General features: G+C 41.5%; 1 protein-coding gene across 1 annotated transcript in view; it reads left to right on the plus strand.

The window, feature by feature from the left end:
- Positions 1 to 15908, plus strand: part of TMPRSS7 (transmembrane serine protease 7) — a 54241-nt gene extending 38333 nt beyond the window's left edge. Inside the window, exons 11-18 of the mRNA XM_027965922.3 lie at positions 927 to 1063; positions 2940 to 3047; positions 5538 to 5648; positions 6560 to 6676; positions 7670 to 7841; positions 10237 to 10505; positions 12329 to 12465; positions 15251 to 15908. Of these exons, the coding sequence (XP_027821723.2) occupies positions 927 to 1063; positions 2940 to 3047; positions 5538 to 5648; positions 6560 to 6676; positions 7670 to 7841; positions 10237 to 10505; positions 12329 to 12465; positions 15251 to 15421 (1222 nt within the window). The 3' untranslated portion in view covers positions 15422 to 15908. The remainder of the gene's footprint in view (positions 1 to 926; positions 1064 to 2939; positions 3048 to 5537; positions 5649 to 6559; positions 6677 to 7669; positions 7842 to 10236; positions 10506 to 12328; positions 12466 to 15250) is intronic.
- Positions 15909 to 16451: the final 543 nt, after the last annotated feature.

The following is a 16451-nucleotide window of genomic DNA, read 5'->3' on the forward strand; positions in this document are numbered from 1 at the left end:
GGACTGTATAGTCCTTGGGGTTGCAAAGAGTTGGACACGACTGAGTGACTTTCACTTCACTTATTTTGATCTGTGAAAAGATAGGATCTTCCCACTGAACAACAGCATCTGATCCATGGAACATGTGTGGTTCCCAAATGCTTTGGGGACCTGGAGTGATTGCCATTCACAGATTCGAAAGGAGAATAACCCCCCTCAAGCCTAGTGTTTATTGGTTCCCTGTGGAAACTTACATATTTCACCTGGAAAAGTCTTGACCACATAGGGCAGAGCCTAACATACCATGGGTACCCAGTGTATTAATAATTATACTTCATGTTCCACTAACCATAGTGCTCATATAATAAAAATTACTAATAGGAGGGACATTTTCTCCTAGCTGATAAGAAGAAATTGAAGTAGGGAAATATTGCAGCTAGATATCACTATTTTGAAACTTTGCCAAGGACAAGCCCTGAAGTTCACCAGAATTCAATTTAGACTGAAATATTGTTGTCTTTTAAGTGTTGCTGAAATTTTTTGCATGCTTTTAATTTTAGTTGGTGGATTCTACTCTGTTCTGTAGAGAGGTTGGTAGCCGAACAAAGTAGGCAATTCTTTTTTTTTGTTAGACTGTTATATATATATGCTGAAAGAAGAGAGAAGACTAAGAGATATAAACCCATGTTTCTTCCAGTTTTAAGTATTGGTGAGGAAAGTAATAGGTAATAATGTTTAGAGCACTGCTATTGTTTTATTTGTGGGCTTCCCTGTCGAGGGGACAGAAGTGACTCAGTCACAATAACTTAGCATAGGATGGATGACTATCATCAGCGTTACTATAAGCATCTCTGTTGACGAAGCTCAAATGACAAAAGCATCAGTGAGTTTGGTCAACAAGCAGTTGACACCGTCTCATACTGTGTGCCCCTAACCCTTGCTGGCAGGTACTGCGGCTCCTACATGGATCACCAGACGATTTTCCGAGTGCCCAGTCCTCTGGTTCACGTTCAGCTGCAGTGCAGTTCAAGGCTTTCGGACAAGCCGCTTTTGGTGGAATATGGCAGTTACAACATCAGTCAACGTAAGATGGAGATCAGCCCCTTAAGAAACCATAACGAAAGGTGAAACAGAGGCCAACGTTTTATGACTCTAAACTTTGAGACTTTAAGGAATGAAAACTACTTCTTTACTTCTGCGATTGACTAGCCTACTTTTATAATAATATTTAAATAAATATATAGTAGAAACAAAATATATGATAAATAATGCATACAATTATGTATTTATTCTGCTGAAGTTTAAATTATAGAAGAAATAATATAACTGCTCGCCATAATTGAAAAATAGTGTCTTACATTATTCCTGAAATATCAGTTTCTTGATTCATTGTTCTTCTTGCTATCCATAATTTTTTTGTAAATATGAGGTTTACGCCATCATTTGGTGGATTGAAGGGCAATAGTTGCAATTCACTGTGGCCTCTGATACACAGGGGGAGCTGGTCGTTCAAGGAGAGTCCAAATGTCAATCTTCAGAATGTTGAACTTCACACTGAGAACTACTGGGAACATGGCCAGAAGGCAGTCAGCAGAAAAGGCAGTGTCTGAGGGAAGTCATTAGTCCTGGAGAGAGTAGACACTGACTCAGGAAATTCATGACCTGTTTTAAAAGCAGGGAAAGTAAGGGTTGACCACTTAGGAATCCATGAAGTTAAGACTTGAGAGAAAGCTCAGTTAGACCCTTCCATCTCTGCCAATACTAATATATCTCCTTCTGGATTCAGAGTGTTACACTTCTGAGTATCAGAATACTACAGTCACCGGTGAGGATAGAGGTAAATAGTAAGCTATTTTATTTTTAACTATTTTTTCGAACGATGAATATTTTCTAGGAACTTATCCTCTCATTTGTGTGCTATTGAGACAGTGCTTGACTTGACCCATGCACTATTCCTATTCATCTGCACAAAGCATAGACTAGGTAGCTTATAAAGAACAGAAATTTACTTCTCACCGTTCTAGAAGCTGGGCGTCCAAGATCATGGTCCAGCCTGGTTGAAGGAGGGCCATCTTCTGGCCTCGGATTTCTCGTTATGTCCTAGAGTAATGGAAGGAGTGAGGATGCTCTATGGGCCTATTATTGAAATAAAGGCACTCATCTCATTCATGAGGGCTCTGGTTCATCATTTATCACCTCCCAAAGGCCCCATCTCTTCCTACCATCACCTTGGGCATTAGGATTTCAACATATGAATTTGGGGGGTGAAGAACACAGTCCTCTAGGCCATGGCAGAGAGAAAACATTCATGATTACTATCATGTTTAGCTACAAGCCCAGGAGTAAAGACTCTGGGCCAGGCAGGCAATGAATCTTTGATGAATAGGCTGGTTGAAGTGCCTTAGGAGTCCTGAGTTTTGAAAACAGTTGTTAATCTCTCTAGGTCCAACCTTTAAGATCAGCGGTTACTAATACATTTTATGGTAGAGATCACTTGAAAATGTAATTAAATGCACAGACTCAGAATGATGTATCTGATCATAGAGGATTCAGAGATACCAGAAAGCCATTTAAATTCCCCAGAAACTCTAAAGACTGCACTCTGAGCCTACTAGATTCGAAGTCATGCTCCAGTTTTCTCTGTCTTTGAGTCTGGGATAAAGCCAAGACTCACATACTTGCTGAGTCAAGGATGGAGGTGTAGGAGTTTGACTGTACATGGTGAGCTGGGTGCAGTGTTGACTCAGCTTCTTGTGGATTCGTTTGCTTTCTTTGCTCTCTTAAATTCTCCCTTTTGCTCTTTCAATTATCAGCTATAGCTTTGCTTTGATGGAGAAATTGTATTATTACTGTTGCCACATTGCTACTCACGTCACTTAGCAACTCACATTTCTTTGTTAATGTGTTCTGGTGTGTTTTAGGGACCCACACAAGATTTCCTATTTTTTTATTGTCTCTAGCCTGTCCTGTTGGATCTTTCAGATGCTCCTCCGGTTTGTGTGTCCCTCAGGCACAGCGATGTGATGGAGTAAATGACTGCTTTGATGAAAGCGATGAACTCTTCTGTGGTGGGTATTCAAGCTTTTATTATGACTTTTCTTAGGAATAAGTAGCTTGCCAGGACCATTGTTGGTGCTGATACATATCCTGGTCTTTGTAGCTGTTATCTATTGCCACATAACAAACTACCCCCCGACACACCCCCAAACTCAGTGACTTATGACAATCATTTGCTCTAGATTATCCCTCTGTGGGTCGTCTGAGGTATGATTGATCTAGGCTGGACTCAGCTGGTGTCATTACCTAAGCTGTGGGTCCTCCTGAGCTTGGTTCTTCTCAGGCCGGAGTCCGCGCTACTTCTCATGGTTCTTTTCCTCATTGAACTAGTGGACTGGCCACAGCAGTGGTAGAAACAAATGAGGGGTGACCAAAAATACAAGTGTCCTTTTAAGTCCTGGGCTTGGAGCTGCAACAGTATTACTTGAGTCATATTCCATCAGTCAAATAGTGAGGCCAGAGTCAAGGGGCAGGGGAGTTTATTCTCCACACTTTGGGACCACAGCAAATGTGGAGGTGCACAATACTACTCTAGGGAGTGAAGACCTGTGGCTGATAATTCAGTCTACCACAATCTTAAACATGATCCCATTTTAAAGCACGGATCTTTCCTCTAGAAAGAAGTTCAGAATCTGTGGAGAAGTAAACGATTTCAGAATGTTCGTTTATGGAGTACAGGTGTTAAAAATAAAAAGATTTCTTCTTTACCTGTGTAGTTTGCATCAATATCACAATGGTGATAATTAAATGGTAGGGTATTGGATATTATTATTTTGGGGCAGAGAATCTCTGATTTGGCTTTTCGTTACTATTTGCACATCATTTCTGAATCTATCTCCAGTTTCAGGGAGCAATATGGGGAGAATAGTTCACCAGACCATATGACACCACTGGCAACGCTTTCTCCTAAAGATCGAGAGTTTGGGACTTCCCTGTGGTCCAGTGGCTAAGACTCCATGCTCCTGATGAAGGGGACCTTGGTTCGATCCTTGGTCAGGGAACTAGATTCCACATGCTGCAAATAAGAGTTCGAATGCTGCAACTAAAGGTCATGTGTGCTGCAAATAAGACTTGATGCAGCCCAAATAAATGAACAAATATTAAAAATAAATAAAGATCCAGAGTTTAACTCTAATATAATTGCTATGGTGAAGCTGTTTAATCTTTTCCATATTGTAGAGAAATATAAATAACTGAAAACTTATAACCTGTGACTCTACACCTTTTTTTATTGGCAAAACAAAATAAAACTCTCTTAACTTAGGCTTCATTAAGAATTTAAATCTATAGGATCTTCTATTTCTTAAGAAAATATATACTATTATATAGGGATTGAGGTTGCTTTTGTGTTTTATGTTATTATTTCCTATTAATGCATCACTTGATGCTCCAAGTGAAAGTGATTATTATTACTTTGTAACAAGAACCGTGTTTTAGTTATCATCATTTCTCATCATGCCATGTGGTAAGCTGTTCTCTAGGAGTTGACTAGATTACTAGGTACTCTCAGAGTAGATAAATGAACTATTTCAGAGCAGCAATGTTCTCCTTTCTGCTCCCCTCAAGATGTACCTCTGAAAAAACAAGAGCAGATAACACAAATAATGTCTTCTCAAAAAAGCAGAAATGTCTAAGAAGTTATACCTTCTAAGAGTACTCGCCAATATGTTGTATCTGTCACTGGTTTAAAGGAAATTCCTGAAAATATTTCAAAGAAGAAAAATTGTAATAAGATTTATACTGGTATTTCCTAATTCAGGAAATGAATGTCTCCAGGGTAAAATAATTTTAAAGAGAGTTTTCCTTACCAACAGACTACAAGTCTGTTGTTTTTTAAGATCTCACATTCGTTAATCTATTCAGTAAGCTTTTAGTGAGCACCTACTATTTGATCGGGCTTCCCTGGTGGCTCAGTGGTAAAGAACCCACCTGCCAGTGCAGGAGATTGATCCCAGTGTCAGGAAGATCCTCTGGAGAAAGAAATGCCAACCCACTTCAGTATTCTTGCCTGGGAAACCCCATGGACAGAGAAACCTGGTGGGCTACAGTCCTTGGGGTCACAAAAAGTCAGATACGACTTAGCAACTAAACAATAATAACTACTTAATCAAGCACTTGAAGTGCAGAGATGAGTAAGAAAAAATCCCTAATCTCAGGACACTCCATCTTGTTTGGGAAGGTAAACAAGTGCAATTTAGCTAACAGCTTATGATTTTTATTTTCCTTAAAATCTTATGTTACATTTAATTATAATTAAATAAACCACCAAAATGTAATATATTTACGTACAGCAAAAGTCAGATCTGACAAACTCAGAGTACAAAGAATTACACCAAAGCTTAAATATCTACTTTTCCTCTTGGAGCCGTCAGTTTTGAGCAAACACCATTTTGTTTTCTTTAAGTCATCTTAACCACTTGCGTGTTTCCAGGAGCCCTGCTGGTCCTCAGGGGTCCCGCTGATGTCTCAGGCTCACCAGCTTCTGCCTGTTCTCCTTCCAGTGACTCTTAAACCTGCCTGCAATGCCAGCTCTTTCAGGCAGCACAGCCCTCTGATCTGTGACGGCTTCCAGGACTGTGAGGACGGCCAGGATGAGCAGAACTGCACTCACAGTGAGCGGGAGTGCTCTGCACTCTGCTGGTCTCCCTAGTACACTCTTCTTTTTTTTTTTTTCAACTTTCCCATTTTGTTATTTATTTATTTTAAATTAATTTATTTACTTTAATTAATTGGAGGCTAATTACTTTACAATATTGTGGTGGTTTCTGCCATACATTCACATGAATCAACCATGGGTGTATATGCCTAGCACACTCTTCTAAGCCAAAATCAAAATATCTCTGTTGAACTAGGGCAATCGACTTGTCCTAGTTTCCCCACTGAAAGTCTCAGGTCCCAGGAATCCTCCTGGGCCCAGATAAAATGGATGAGTTGTTCACTAATTGGGGTGGAGTCTGCGCGTGTGTGTGGAGAGAGAGAGGGGGAAAGAGAGAGAGAATACTGGAAGATTTTCCTTGCTGATGTAATTTTAATGTTGCTCTTGACTAAAGTATACTGTGGGTCAGATATAGAGGGATGTGCCAGATACCGTGATCGGGTATAGTCTACTTAGCCCCTACAAAAACACACACAGCCAGAGTTGTGAACAAATGTGCTGTATATTCACAAAATCTGTCCATCCTCCCCCTGCCCCCAATGGAATAAAAGGACTGAGTATGATCTTTGCTTTAAAATTTTCTTGGCGAACAAGACAAAGTAATGGCAAAGAGGGCATAGCTTACGCCACTGATACAGCTTGGCATCTCCCCTACAGTGGAAGAAAGGAGAGGCTGTTGGATTGCTTCTCAGCTAGTGCCTGCCTGCCTTTCTGTGGCTCTGCTGAGACACAGGGACAGGATACTGTGGGCTGCCTCAGTTCCCCCTCCCGTGTGCAGCAAATACTGACCCTGTGGCTAAGCCATCCTTGGTGGACGGAGCGCAGTGTCATTCTCTCAAATCAGCCTCTTCTTTTGTTCGTTTTTAGGTATTCCATGCAATGACAGAACTTTTAAGTGTGGCAATGATGTTTGCATTAGGAAACAAAATGCAAAATGTGATGGCAACATGGACTGTCCGGATAGGACCGATGAAGAAGGCTGTCGTGAGTAGAAACACGTTCCTTCGGATCCTTTGTATTTCTCCCTCAGTCGACCTGGTTTTCATTTTCATTTCCTTCGTGGTATAATTCTCCTGGCAGAAGTTGTCACAGGCCAGGGAAGAATAGTAGATATTGGTGAACTGAATCTGAAATGGCTTCTCAGAATTAAAAATTCTAGACTGAATTCTTGTAATTATTTCTTAATTCTTAAGAATAAGAAATAATCAAAAATTACTTATTCTGTATTTTCTGCCTTCTTTCTTGATAATAACTATTCACACACTAGGTGTTTACATAGAGAACTCCCACTTTCTAATAACCCTAATCAAGGTATAAGCTCTTAAAAAAAAAAAACTATGAGAAAAGAAATAGGTACTGGAATACTGTGGATGATTTTATTAATTATGCCTTATGTTGTGATCAGTGTCAAGAGCTGGTTCTTTCTTTAGCCATGACCTGGGAACTGTAGTCTGCCATGTGTTATTATTAATTGCATGATCTCTAATTGGCCATGTGCCGACATGCTAACTGTATATCCTTCTCAGTACTATTTACACTGGGAAATAATTGCTTTGATACCTAGTTTTTCTTAACTAGGTTTTCATTTGTTTTGGACTTACAATTCTCTCCCAAATCAACACAATTTCAAGGACACTCTTAATTCGGTTGCTTTTGGGACTAATCTTTCTTCTCTACCTAACAACCTGAACTCCACAGCTGCTGTTTCTATTGGTACAGCTGTTACCAATAGATCCCTTCCTCCCTACATGTGTGTTACTGTACAGAGACTCTGCATCAAGGCCTGTTTTCAGGAGGCAGGTAGTGGTTTGTTGGTGCTGGTTTCAGACAGACCCACGTATTGCCTCTCTAGATAAGCAAGGGATTTCCGGTTGCTTACCTGGTTAGTTACTTCCCAACCCAGCTCAAAATTTGACTGACTGCTTGGTTTTACCTCCAAGTCTGCCTTTAACTCATGGGACCCCTCCTCTCCTAAAGGCTGCACCAGCAGTTCCCCCACCCTCCACCGGATCATCGGGGGCACCGACACCCAGGAGGGGGGCTGGCCGTGGCAAGTCAGCCTCCACTTCGTTGGATCTGCCTACTGTGGCGCCTCAGTCATCTCCAGGGAGTGGCTCCTCTCTGCTGCCCACTGTTTCCATGGAAGCAGGTAGAGCATCTCAATTCTTACTCTGACCACATAGCTACTCTGACATTGTGGGAAGAAGCTCGCACTTGGATCCATTCAATCAATTCAGTTGGTCATTCTTAATTTCGTTTTGTTTCTGTGACATAAATTGCATGCCGAATTTTCTTTTTAAGTATTACTGACTTAAAGGGAAGGTCACAAAAGTATATCAAGAATGAATAAACTTTTACTAGGCTGAGAAAATGAGATAGCACTTTCAAGTTGGAAGGAATTCTGTGGGAATGTGTGAAGACTGTGGAGTGTAGGAAAGTGTGGAGCACAGCACTGAGGGATGACTGAGGAATGTGTGGAGCACAGCACTGGAGTATGGAGATCCCTACTCAGGGTGTGAAGGCAACGATTCTGTATCCAGTTTCCAGGGTGGTGGTGGGGAGGCTTCCCACACCCCCGAGCAATTGTCTGACACCAGCTAGGTGTCCTGTAATTCAACTCAGTTCTGACTTTGTCTCCCCAGATAGACAGATTAAGCACTTTAGGGGCTCAGGCTAACAAATCTACTCCCCTTCCCCCAATTCAGACACCAGTAGAAAGTCCAGGTTGTCACCTGCACTTTTGACTGACTGGCTATAGGGTGTAGGTTCCAGTGACCCCCTCCTTGGATTTTACTAATTTGCTACAGCAGCTCACAAAACTCAGAGAAACATTTTACCTGCTGGCTTGCCAGTTTATTGTAACAAGATACAATTTGGGAACAGCCTGATGAAAGACATACATACAGTGAGGTATGAGAAAGAGTGCAGCTTTCCATGCAAGGACAGTTTCACTCCCAATCTTCACCTGTCTACCAACCTGGAAGCTCTCCAGACCTTTTGGGCTTTTATGGAGGCTTCCTGACACAGGCATGATTCATTGAATCATTGGTCACTGGACACAGATTCATCCTCTAGCCCCTTCAGCCTTAGTTGCAGTCCCAAAGTAACCTCTGTAACATAACAAAAGACACTTTGGTCCCTCTCATCACTTAGGAAATTCTATGAGTTTTAGGAGCTCTGTGCCAGGAATGGAAGGATGACCAAATGTATATTTTTTATTATAAATCACAGTATCACAGAGAAGGATCACAAACAAGTCCTTCAGGGTAATTGTTGGGAGGGCTGTGTCTGCCCTTACTGATGGGATTATCGTGGGCCAGACATTCTCCCCGCTAAGGGTGAAAAAAAAGCTCAGACAACAACTTCACTGAAAATGTAACCTTTATTTGGAACCAGCTGAATCCTAGGTACAAAAATATATCAATTATTTCTCACTTAGAATTTTTACAAGTATTTCAATGAATTTATACAATTAATGGACTTCCCTGGTGGCTCGGACGGTAAAGCGTCTCTCTACAATGCCGGAGACCTGGGTTCGATCCCTGGGTCTGGAAGATCCCCTGGAGAAGGAAATGGCAATCCACTCCAGTACTATTGCCTGGAAAATCTCATGGACAGAGGAGCCTGGCAGGCTACAGTCCATGGGGTCGCAAAGAGTCGGACACGACTGAGCGACTTCGCTTCACTTCATACAATTAAGAGTATTTGTTTCTCCTGGAAATTACAGGATTCATGTTAATGACTGAAATGGCTATGCTTCTGTTCCATCACTAGTCCTTTATGTAATATATGACCCTTAATATTCCCCTGGGTCCCTGTACTGCACGTGAGATTAGGGGCCGAGCACTTTGGGATCTGTCCTTATTTTTCTTCCAAAGCGTCCACGTTCTCTTCACCCCACCAGAGCAAGGCTGCTGTGCTGGTGGAGATAAGAAACCTCAGATGGAGATTACAAAGCCCTCATGACTTCATGCCAGTCCACTGAGGGCTCATAGGGAGTGGGGCCCTGTGGATAGTCAAGCTTGAGCAGTTAGAGCAGCAATCTTTAAGACTTCTGGTAGTTTGCAAAAAGAAATCTCCTTAAATTCCTGCTTGGAACACTTTGATTTCTAATGTATCTTGGTATCATTTGAATTTGATAAAAGGATCCCCAGATCACTGTCTTACTGGCCCTGTCTCTCTCCGTCAAATACCACTGTCAGCATGAATAGGGAGAAGGTACCAAATAAACTCCAGTCACTAACAATCTTGACTTGTGGGTGGTTCCTGAAATACTGAAGGCAAGAAAATTTCCAGCATGTCCTTAGAATTCACTGAGGGAATGTTTTGGAACCCAGCTCTCATCTGCCAGCCCTACTCTACCTTACATTATCTTTGGTTTTACTAAGAAGACAAGGGAGGCTCAGAGGCAGAGTCAGTTACTACAATAGGGAGTGAAAGTCAGACCTCCCTTCCCACAGCCCCTCTCCTTCTCTGGAGTGCTCTTTGCAAACCATGTATAGTTCTACAAGCCTCTGACTTTTGCTTCATTCCTTTCGTACCAGGCTGTCTGATCCCACACCGTGGACTGCGCACCTTGGCATGTATGTGCAGGGGAATGCCAAGTTCGTCTCCCCAGTGAGAAGAATTGTGGTCCATGAATACTATAACAGCCAGACCTTCGACTATGATATTGCCTTGCTACAGCTCAGTGTCGCCTGGCCTGAGACCCTGAAGCAGCTCATCCAGCCGATATGCATTCCTCCTGCCGGCCAGAAAGTGCGCAGTGGAGAGAAGTGCTGGGTGACCGGCTGGGGGCGCAGGCACGAAGCAGGTGTGTGTGCCAGTGAATGCCCTCCGCTCCCCTCCAGACCACACCAACTCCTGTTGATGTGGTGCTTTGGGGTTCACGGAGAGGGTTTTCATATATGATCTCACCTGAGCCTTCTGACAACTCTGATAGATAGGCTGGAGGAGAGTATTAGAATTCTGATTTTATGATGCTTTCCCCTTATCCCCCAAAGAAGAGAGAACCTCTTCTTAAGGGAAGGTCTTTGAGCAAGGCAGGACAGGATAGTACAGGCCCTTTTCAATCCTGGAGGGGTTTGCTGTGTTTTCTGCTATAGAAGAACATTTCCTCCATATTTTTAGGTTCCCTTTCATAAAAAAAAAAAAAAGACTCATTTTCATAAAAAAGAGAAGATTTCTTATACACAATTTACTATGTCAACTCATAGACAATTGTCTGGAGGATTATGCAAGTATGTCCTTCACAAGGGCAACTGGGCAAGTGGATGAGAGTGAAGGCTGAAACCCAGATTGTCCTCAGTTCCCCAGACTGCAGATTCAGGCCTTGGGGGTGGTCACATCGGCCTAGGAATGGTCCACCAAGAGAGAATGCCATTTTACAACTACCCCGCCCAGAGGGGGCATCTTTATCATATGCACAAAGGTCAGATTATATGGCAGGGAAGTCTTTACATCTGCCCTGCCAAGGTTTTTATGGTTTAGGATTCTACATACACAGTAAAGAGAATAATCCAAAACTTTGTGAACATCTCCCCAGAGGTGAGAGCTGATGCTTCCCTTGATCTCCTAGTCTTTCTCTTGGATTCCCTTATAGTCATTTCTAACTGCTTACAACAGGTACATTATCTTTAAATCTTGAACTGTATCTTGGTCTTGCTTTGACAGTCTCTAAAGATTCACTATGGGCAGCTTCTCCAGTGCTAACTACCTACATTTAATTATTGAACTCACCAAATTCACCACCTGTGTGCGCCTTCTGGGAGAAGGCAGATCACTGCTCGAACACCTATAAACCATCAGGATTGTGCTCAGGGCTTTCATTACATCATTGTATATCATAAGAGGAAAGAATTTCTTCAACCACTTTATCATGGGGCATTTTCTTTTAAAAAAAATGATTCTGCTGACTTTAATGTTTCTGATAGTATTATTAAATATTTACTACACACAAAGAACATTTTTAACATTCATGTAAAGTACAAAACTTTGCATGACACTGCTGTGTTCCCCAGCCCCAGAAGTGGACGTGACCACCACTGCAGCTGCCGTGCAGCTGTGAGCAGATGCAGGTCACTCCCACACCTTTCCGGGAGCTGGGCAGCCTGGCACTGCTGATGGGTATTTTCTTTACAAGCGTGAGTGCATCAATGAATTATCTTAGCCATATGGGTTAAAAAGGAAGTGAAAGGGCTGTATCCAAACTCCTATGTTTTTATGGTTCCTAGATACTCCCAGATGTCAGTTATCATGTTCCACTTAAGGGGCCCTCTTGACCAGGGAGTGTTGGCAACGGCTGTTTCTGACTCACAGTCTTGAAGGCAGGAGGTATGTGGAGAAGGACCATGGCACCCTGGCTCAGATGGTTGAGTCTGACCTTGGCCCCATCAGATGGCTCAAATGGCCGAGTCAGACCTTGGATCTGAATCCTGCTCTATTTTTTTTGCTATTTGTGTGCCATTAGATAAGTCCTTTATCCTCCTAAGCCCTATGTCTTCATTTGAAAAAATGAGGATCATAATAGAATTTATCTTAAAAAAATTGTTATAGAGTAAAAGGAGAAAATGAATAAATTGTCTAATAAAGTAAGTGTAATCATTGCCTTGATTTCTACTTCTGTGTATCTTCCAGACAATAAAGGCTCCCCTGTTTTGCAGCAAGCAGAGGTCGAACTCATTGACCAGACCCTCTGTGTTTCCACCTACGGCATCGTCACTTCGAGGATGTTCTGTGCGGGTGTCATGTCAGGCAAGAAAGACGCTTGCAGAGTAAGCCATCTTATGGTTTCTTTGTCTAACATGCTGTACTTTCCATAAATGCTTTCATGTTTAATCTACACCATCTGGGTAATAATAATAATGGCAATAACTCGGGCAGGTGATTGCCTTAATTCAGACACTAATTATAATCCACGTGTCTGAGATGAGGGAAAGGTGATTAAATACTAATTGGATCTGTAAAACTCATTTTCTAGTCCCATGTATTTTTCTCCCACAATTAGAATGGGGTCAGCATTTATCATTCTGCCATGATTGTCTTAATAACCAGAAACTAAAAAACATAGCTAGACGCGCACACACAGTGTTTTAGGATCGCTACCCATTTCTCTAGCAGTGGCTGTGTACCTTCTAAAATAACAAGTATTCTATTCACTTACTCCTTTGACACACAGCCTGGGGGAAAGAAAAGAGGAGTGGGAAAGGTGACTGGAGGCCTCCTGACAGTGGTGAAGTTGAAGATCACCTTTGGGGGGATATTTCTATAAGTCTTAGATTCCAATCTATGCAGATACCTATAGGATTACCAAAAAGTGAGCAGGTGTTTTAGAGGATGAGCCAGTGCAGGAGACTCGGGTTCCATCTCTGGGTCAGGAACATCCCTTTGGGGGCAGCATGGCAACCTACTCCAGTATTGTTGCCTGGAGAATCCCATGGACAGAGGAGCCTGCTGGGCCACAATTCCTGGGGTTGTGAAGAGTCGGACATGACTGAGCACACGTGTAGGCAGAGGAGTTGTTCCCACATCTTTCCGTAACCTTAGACACTGTGCTACAAAAACTCGATTATAAACATGATTTCTATCTTCTGAATTCCTATTTTGTGGCAAGGACGGTGCTAGGATATTTACACTGCTGCTGCTGCTGCTGCTAAGTTGCTTCAGTCATGTCCGACTCTGTGCGACCCCATAGACGGCAGCCCACCAGGCTCCCCCGTCCCTGGGATTCTCCAGGCAAGAACACTAGAGTGGGTTGCCATTTCCTTCTCCAATGCATGAAAGTGAAAAGTGAAAGTGAAGTTGCTCAGCCGTGTCCGACTCTTCATGACCCCATGGATTGCAGCCCACCAGGCTCCTCCGTCCATGGGATTTTTCCAGGCAAGAGTACTGGAGTGGGGTGCCATCGCCTTCTCTGGGATCTTTACACAAATTCATTCAAATTATTCTTTCATCCACATTTTATAGAAGAGGAAACTGGGGCACAGAGAGCCTAAGTCAGCTAGTTGAGCTGGGATTTGAACTCTTATCTCTGAAAGCTACTGTATTTTGGGTGCTACCTGCAGGTAGTTGGTTATATAGTCCTGTTCTCCATAGCTACCAGCATTTAGAGGTTAAATGAGGCTTCAGAGAGTTGGTGTGCCAACAGTTAAAATAAAAAGATTCCAGTCTCTACTACTTGGAATTTACCTAATCAGGTTTAGAATTGTGGGGGTGGCATCCAAGGACAAATCTGGAATGCTTTTTTTAACTTTGCCTCTGAGTAGGCAGCTTTAGGGCTTCCCTGAGAGTTCAGATGGTAAACAGTCAGCCTGCAATGCAGGTAGACCCAAGTTCGATCCCTGGGTCGGGAAGATCCCCTGGAGAAGCGAATGGCTACCCACTTCCAGTGTTCTTGCCTGGAGAATCCCAGGGACAGAAGCGTCAGTGGACTACAGTCCATGAGGTTGCAAAGAGTCAAGCATGACTAAGCACTCACAAACACATTTAGCTGAAAACAAAATTTCAGGCATTATACTTTAAGTAATGAACACTGTAGAAATTCTATTTAAACATTGAATTATTTCAGCCTTTGTTTTTGGAATTAAGATACTAGAAAGGGCTCTCAAGTGAGAGTGATTTCTCTGTAACAACTATCAGCCTGTGATCTTGGGGTTGTGTCATTGGACCTTGCCAACTAAAGAGGGTCTCCTTTCCTTTTTTCCCTCACGGCCATAAGCCAACACTGAAGTTGCATGGCATAGAGGTAGAAGTCAACCAATCCTCTAAGATAACCATGCCTCAAAAGGTTATTACGAAGATTAAATGACCCAAAACAGTGCTTAGCACATACGACCACTAAATGAAAGTGAAAGTCACTCAGTCGTGTACAAGTCTTCTTGACCCCTCCCTCGTAGTATACTGAACACCTTCCAACCTGGGGGACTCATCTGATATTGTATCTTTTCATGTTTTCAGACTGTTCATGGGGTTTTCATGGCAGGAACATTGGAGTGTTCTGCCATCCCCTCTTCTGTGGACCATGTTTTGTCAGAACTCTCCACTATGACCTGGCCATCTTGGGTGGCCCTGCACAGCATGGCTCATAGCTTCACTGGGTTATGCAAGCCCCTTCACCATGACAAGGCTGTGAACCATGAAGAGGCAAAAGGTTATTATGAGGATTCAATGACCCAAAATAGTGCTTAGCATATCCCAGCACTAAATAAATGTTAGTTATTATTATTACTATTACTACTACTACTATTTGTATTATTGAGGTTTGCTATTTGTTTGGAGGTATGTGAAAGTTGATTCCTTTGCAAGAATCTTCAAGTATTATTCCTGGCCTAAAGAATCAAGTTTCTTATAATGAATGCACCTTTTTGATTATAGGGAAAATAATTCTAAAATGACATTAGAAGTTTCACATTATTTCTTAGTACTTCCCCAAACTGCATAGGAATTAGCTAAGAACCCTGTCAGACTGGGAGTTTGAACACAATTCATTAGGCACTTTAATAACAAAATTGACAACCATGGAACAAAAATGCTTTTACTTAATGTTATCTTCTTCTATAGGGAGATTCAGGTGGACCTTTATCCTGTCGAAGAAAGAGTGATGGAAAATGGATTTTGACTGGCATTGTTAGCTGGGGTCATGGATGTGGAAGACCAAACTTTCCTGGTGTTTACACAAGGGTGTCAAACTTTGTTCCCTGGATTCATAAATATGTCCCTTCTCTTTTGTAATTGTGCAAGTTTGATTTTTGACTGTGTTTTATGTGATAGATTCTTTTAAAAGAAATGCAGTAATTGTCAATAAAATGAGATAATTTTTTTCTTCTGGAAATTTCAGATTGCATACATTTGGTATTTATTGAAAGACAGAAAGATTAATATGTATTTTATTCCAAGAAAAATTGCATCTAGGATACAGCTGTATTCATTCTTAAGGATCAAAGGGACCTTGATTCAGGAATGGAAGAAAATGAAAGTAATGTCATGAACCAAGCCTCTAAAATAAGATAAGTTGGTGAGATGTTCAGGAATCCACACCTTAATTTATGTTCCTATTCAAGGGCAGATATTTATAAAGATCTAGGTAAATATGATTTATTGAAATAAGTTCCATAAAAAGAAAATCACACCTGATCTTTGGTGTTCTAATGGAATGTATAAAAATGACTCCTTCACGAAGCAAATAAAGGCAAACTCTGTTACTGACAGAGGAAATACCTATATTGTCATTTTCCAGTATTTGGTCTAACCATATCACGGGGACATTTCTTCAGCAATAACATGGTAGTATTGTGTACAGAGAAACCATCAATCAGCTAACAAAACTAACAATTAGTACTTTTCATTAAAATGATAGAATGAAGCATTCTAGTAGGAGGATTGAAAACATTTATATGGGATTTAAAAAAAATTGTGGCAAGGCTGGCCAACAATTGAAAGACAAAAGAGTTTTTGGATGATTGTTTTGAAAGGGAGAATTTTCAGAAATCATCTAACTTCTGATCCTTTTATAAAACTCAAATGGCCAAGATTTTCTTTTATTTGCATAGCCTTATAATATCTGGCATAGTTGTAAATCTATAGTACATGCTCAGTACACCACATTTATTGATTTATTTTGTCCAGCTTTAGTGTGTTTCACACTTTATCTCAGAATAAACTTTTCATTAAAAGAGGCCAGACTTAACAATATCACCAAATAGATAAAAAAAGCAGAAAGAAGAATGATATTATTTTTTTCCCTGGGACTAAGTAAAAAAAG

Source organism: Ovis aries, chromosome 1 (genome assembly GCF_016772045.2).
Source record: "Ovis aries strain OAR_USU_Benz2616 breed Rambouillet chromosome 1, ARS-UI_Ramb_v3.0, whole genome shotgun sequence".
NCBI lineage: Eukaryota > Metazoa > Chordata > Mammalia > Artiodactyla > Bovidae > Ovis > Ovis aries.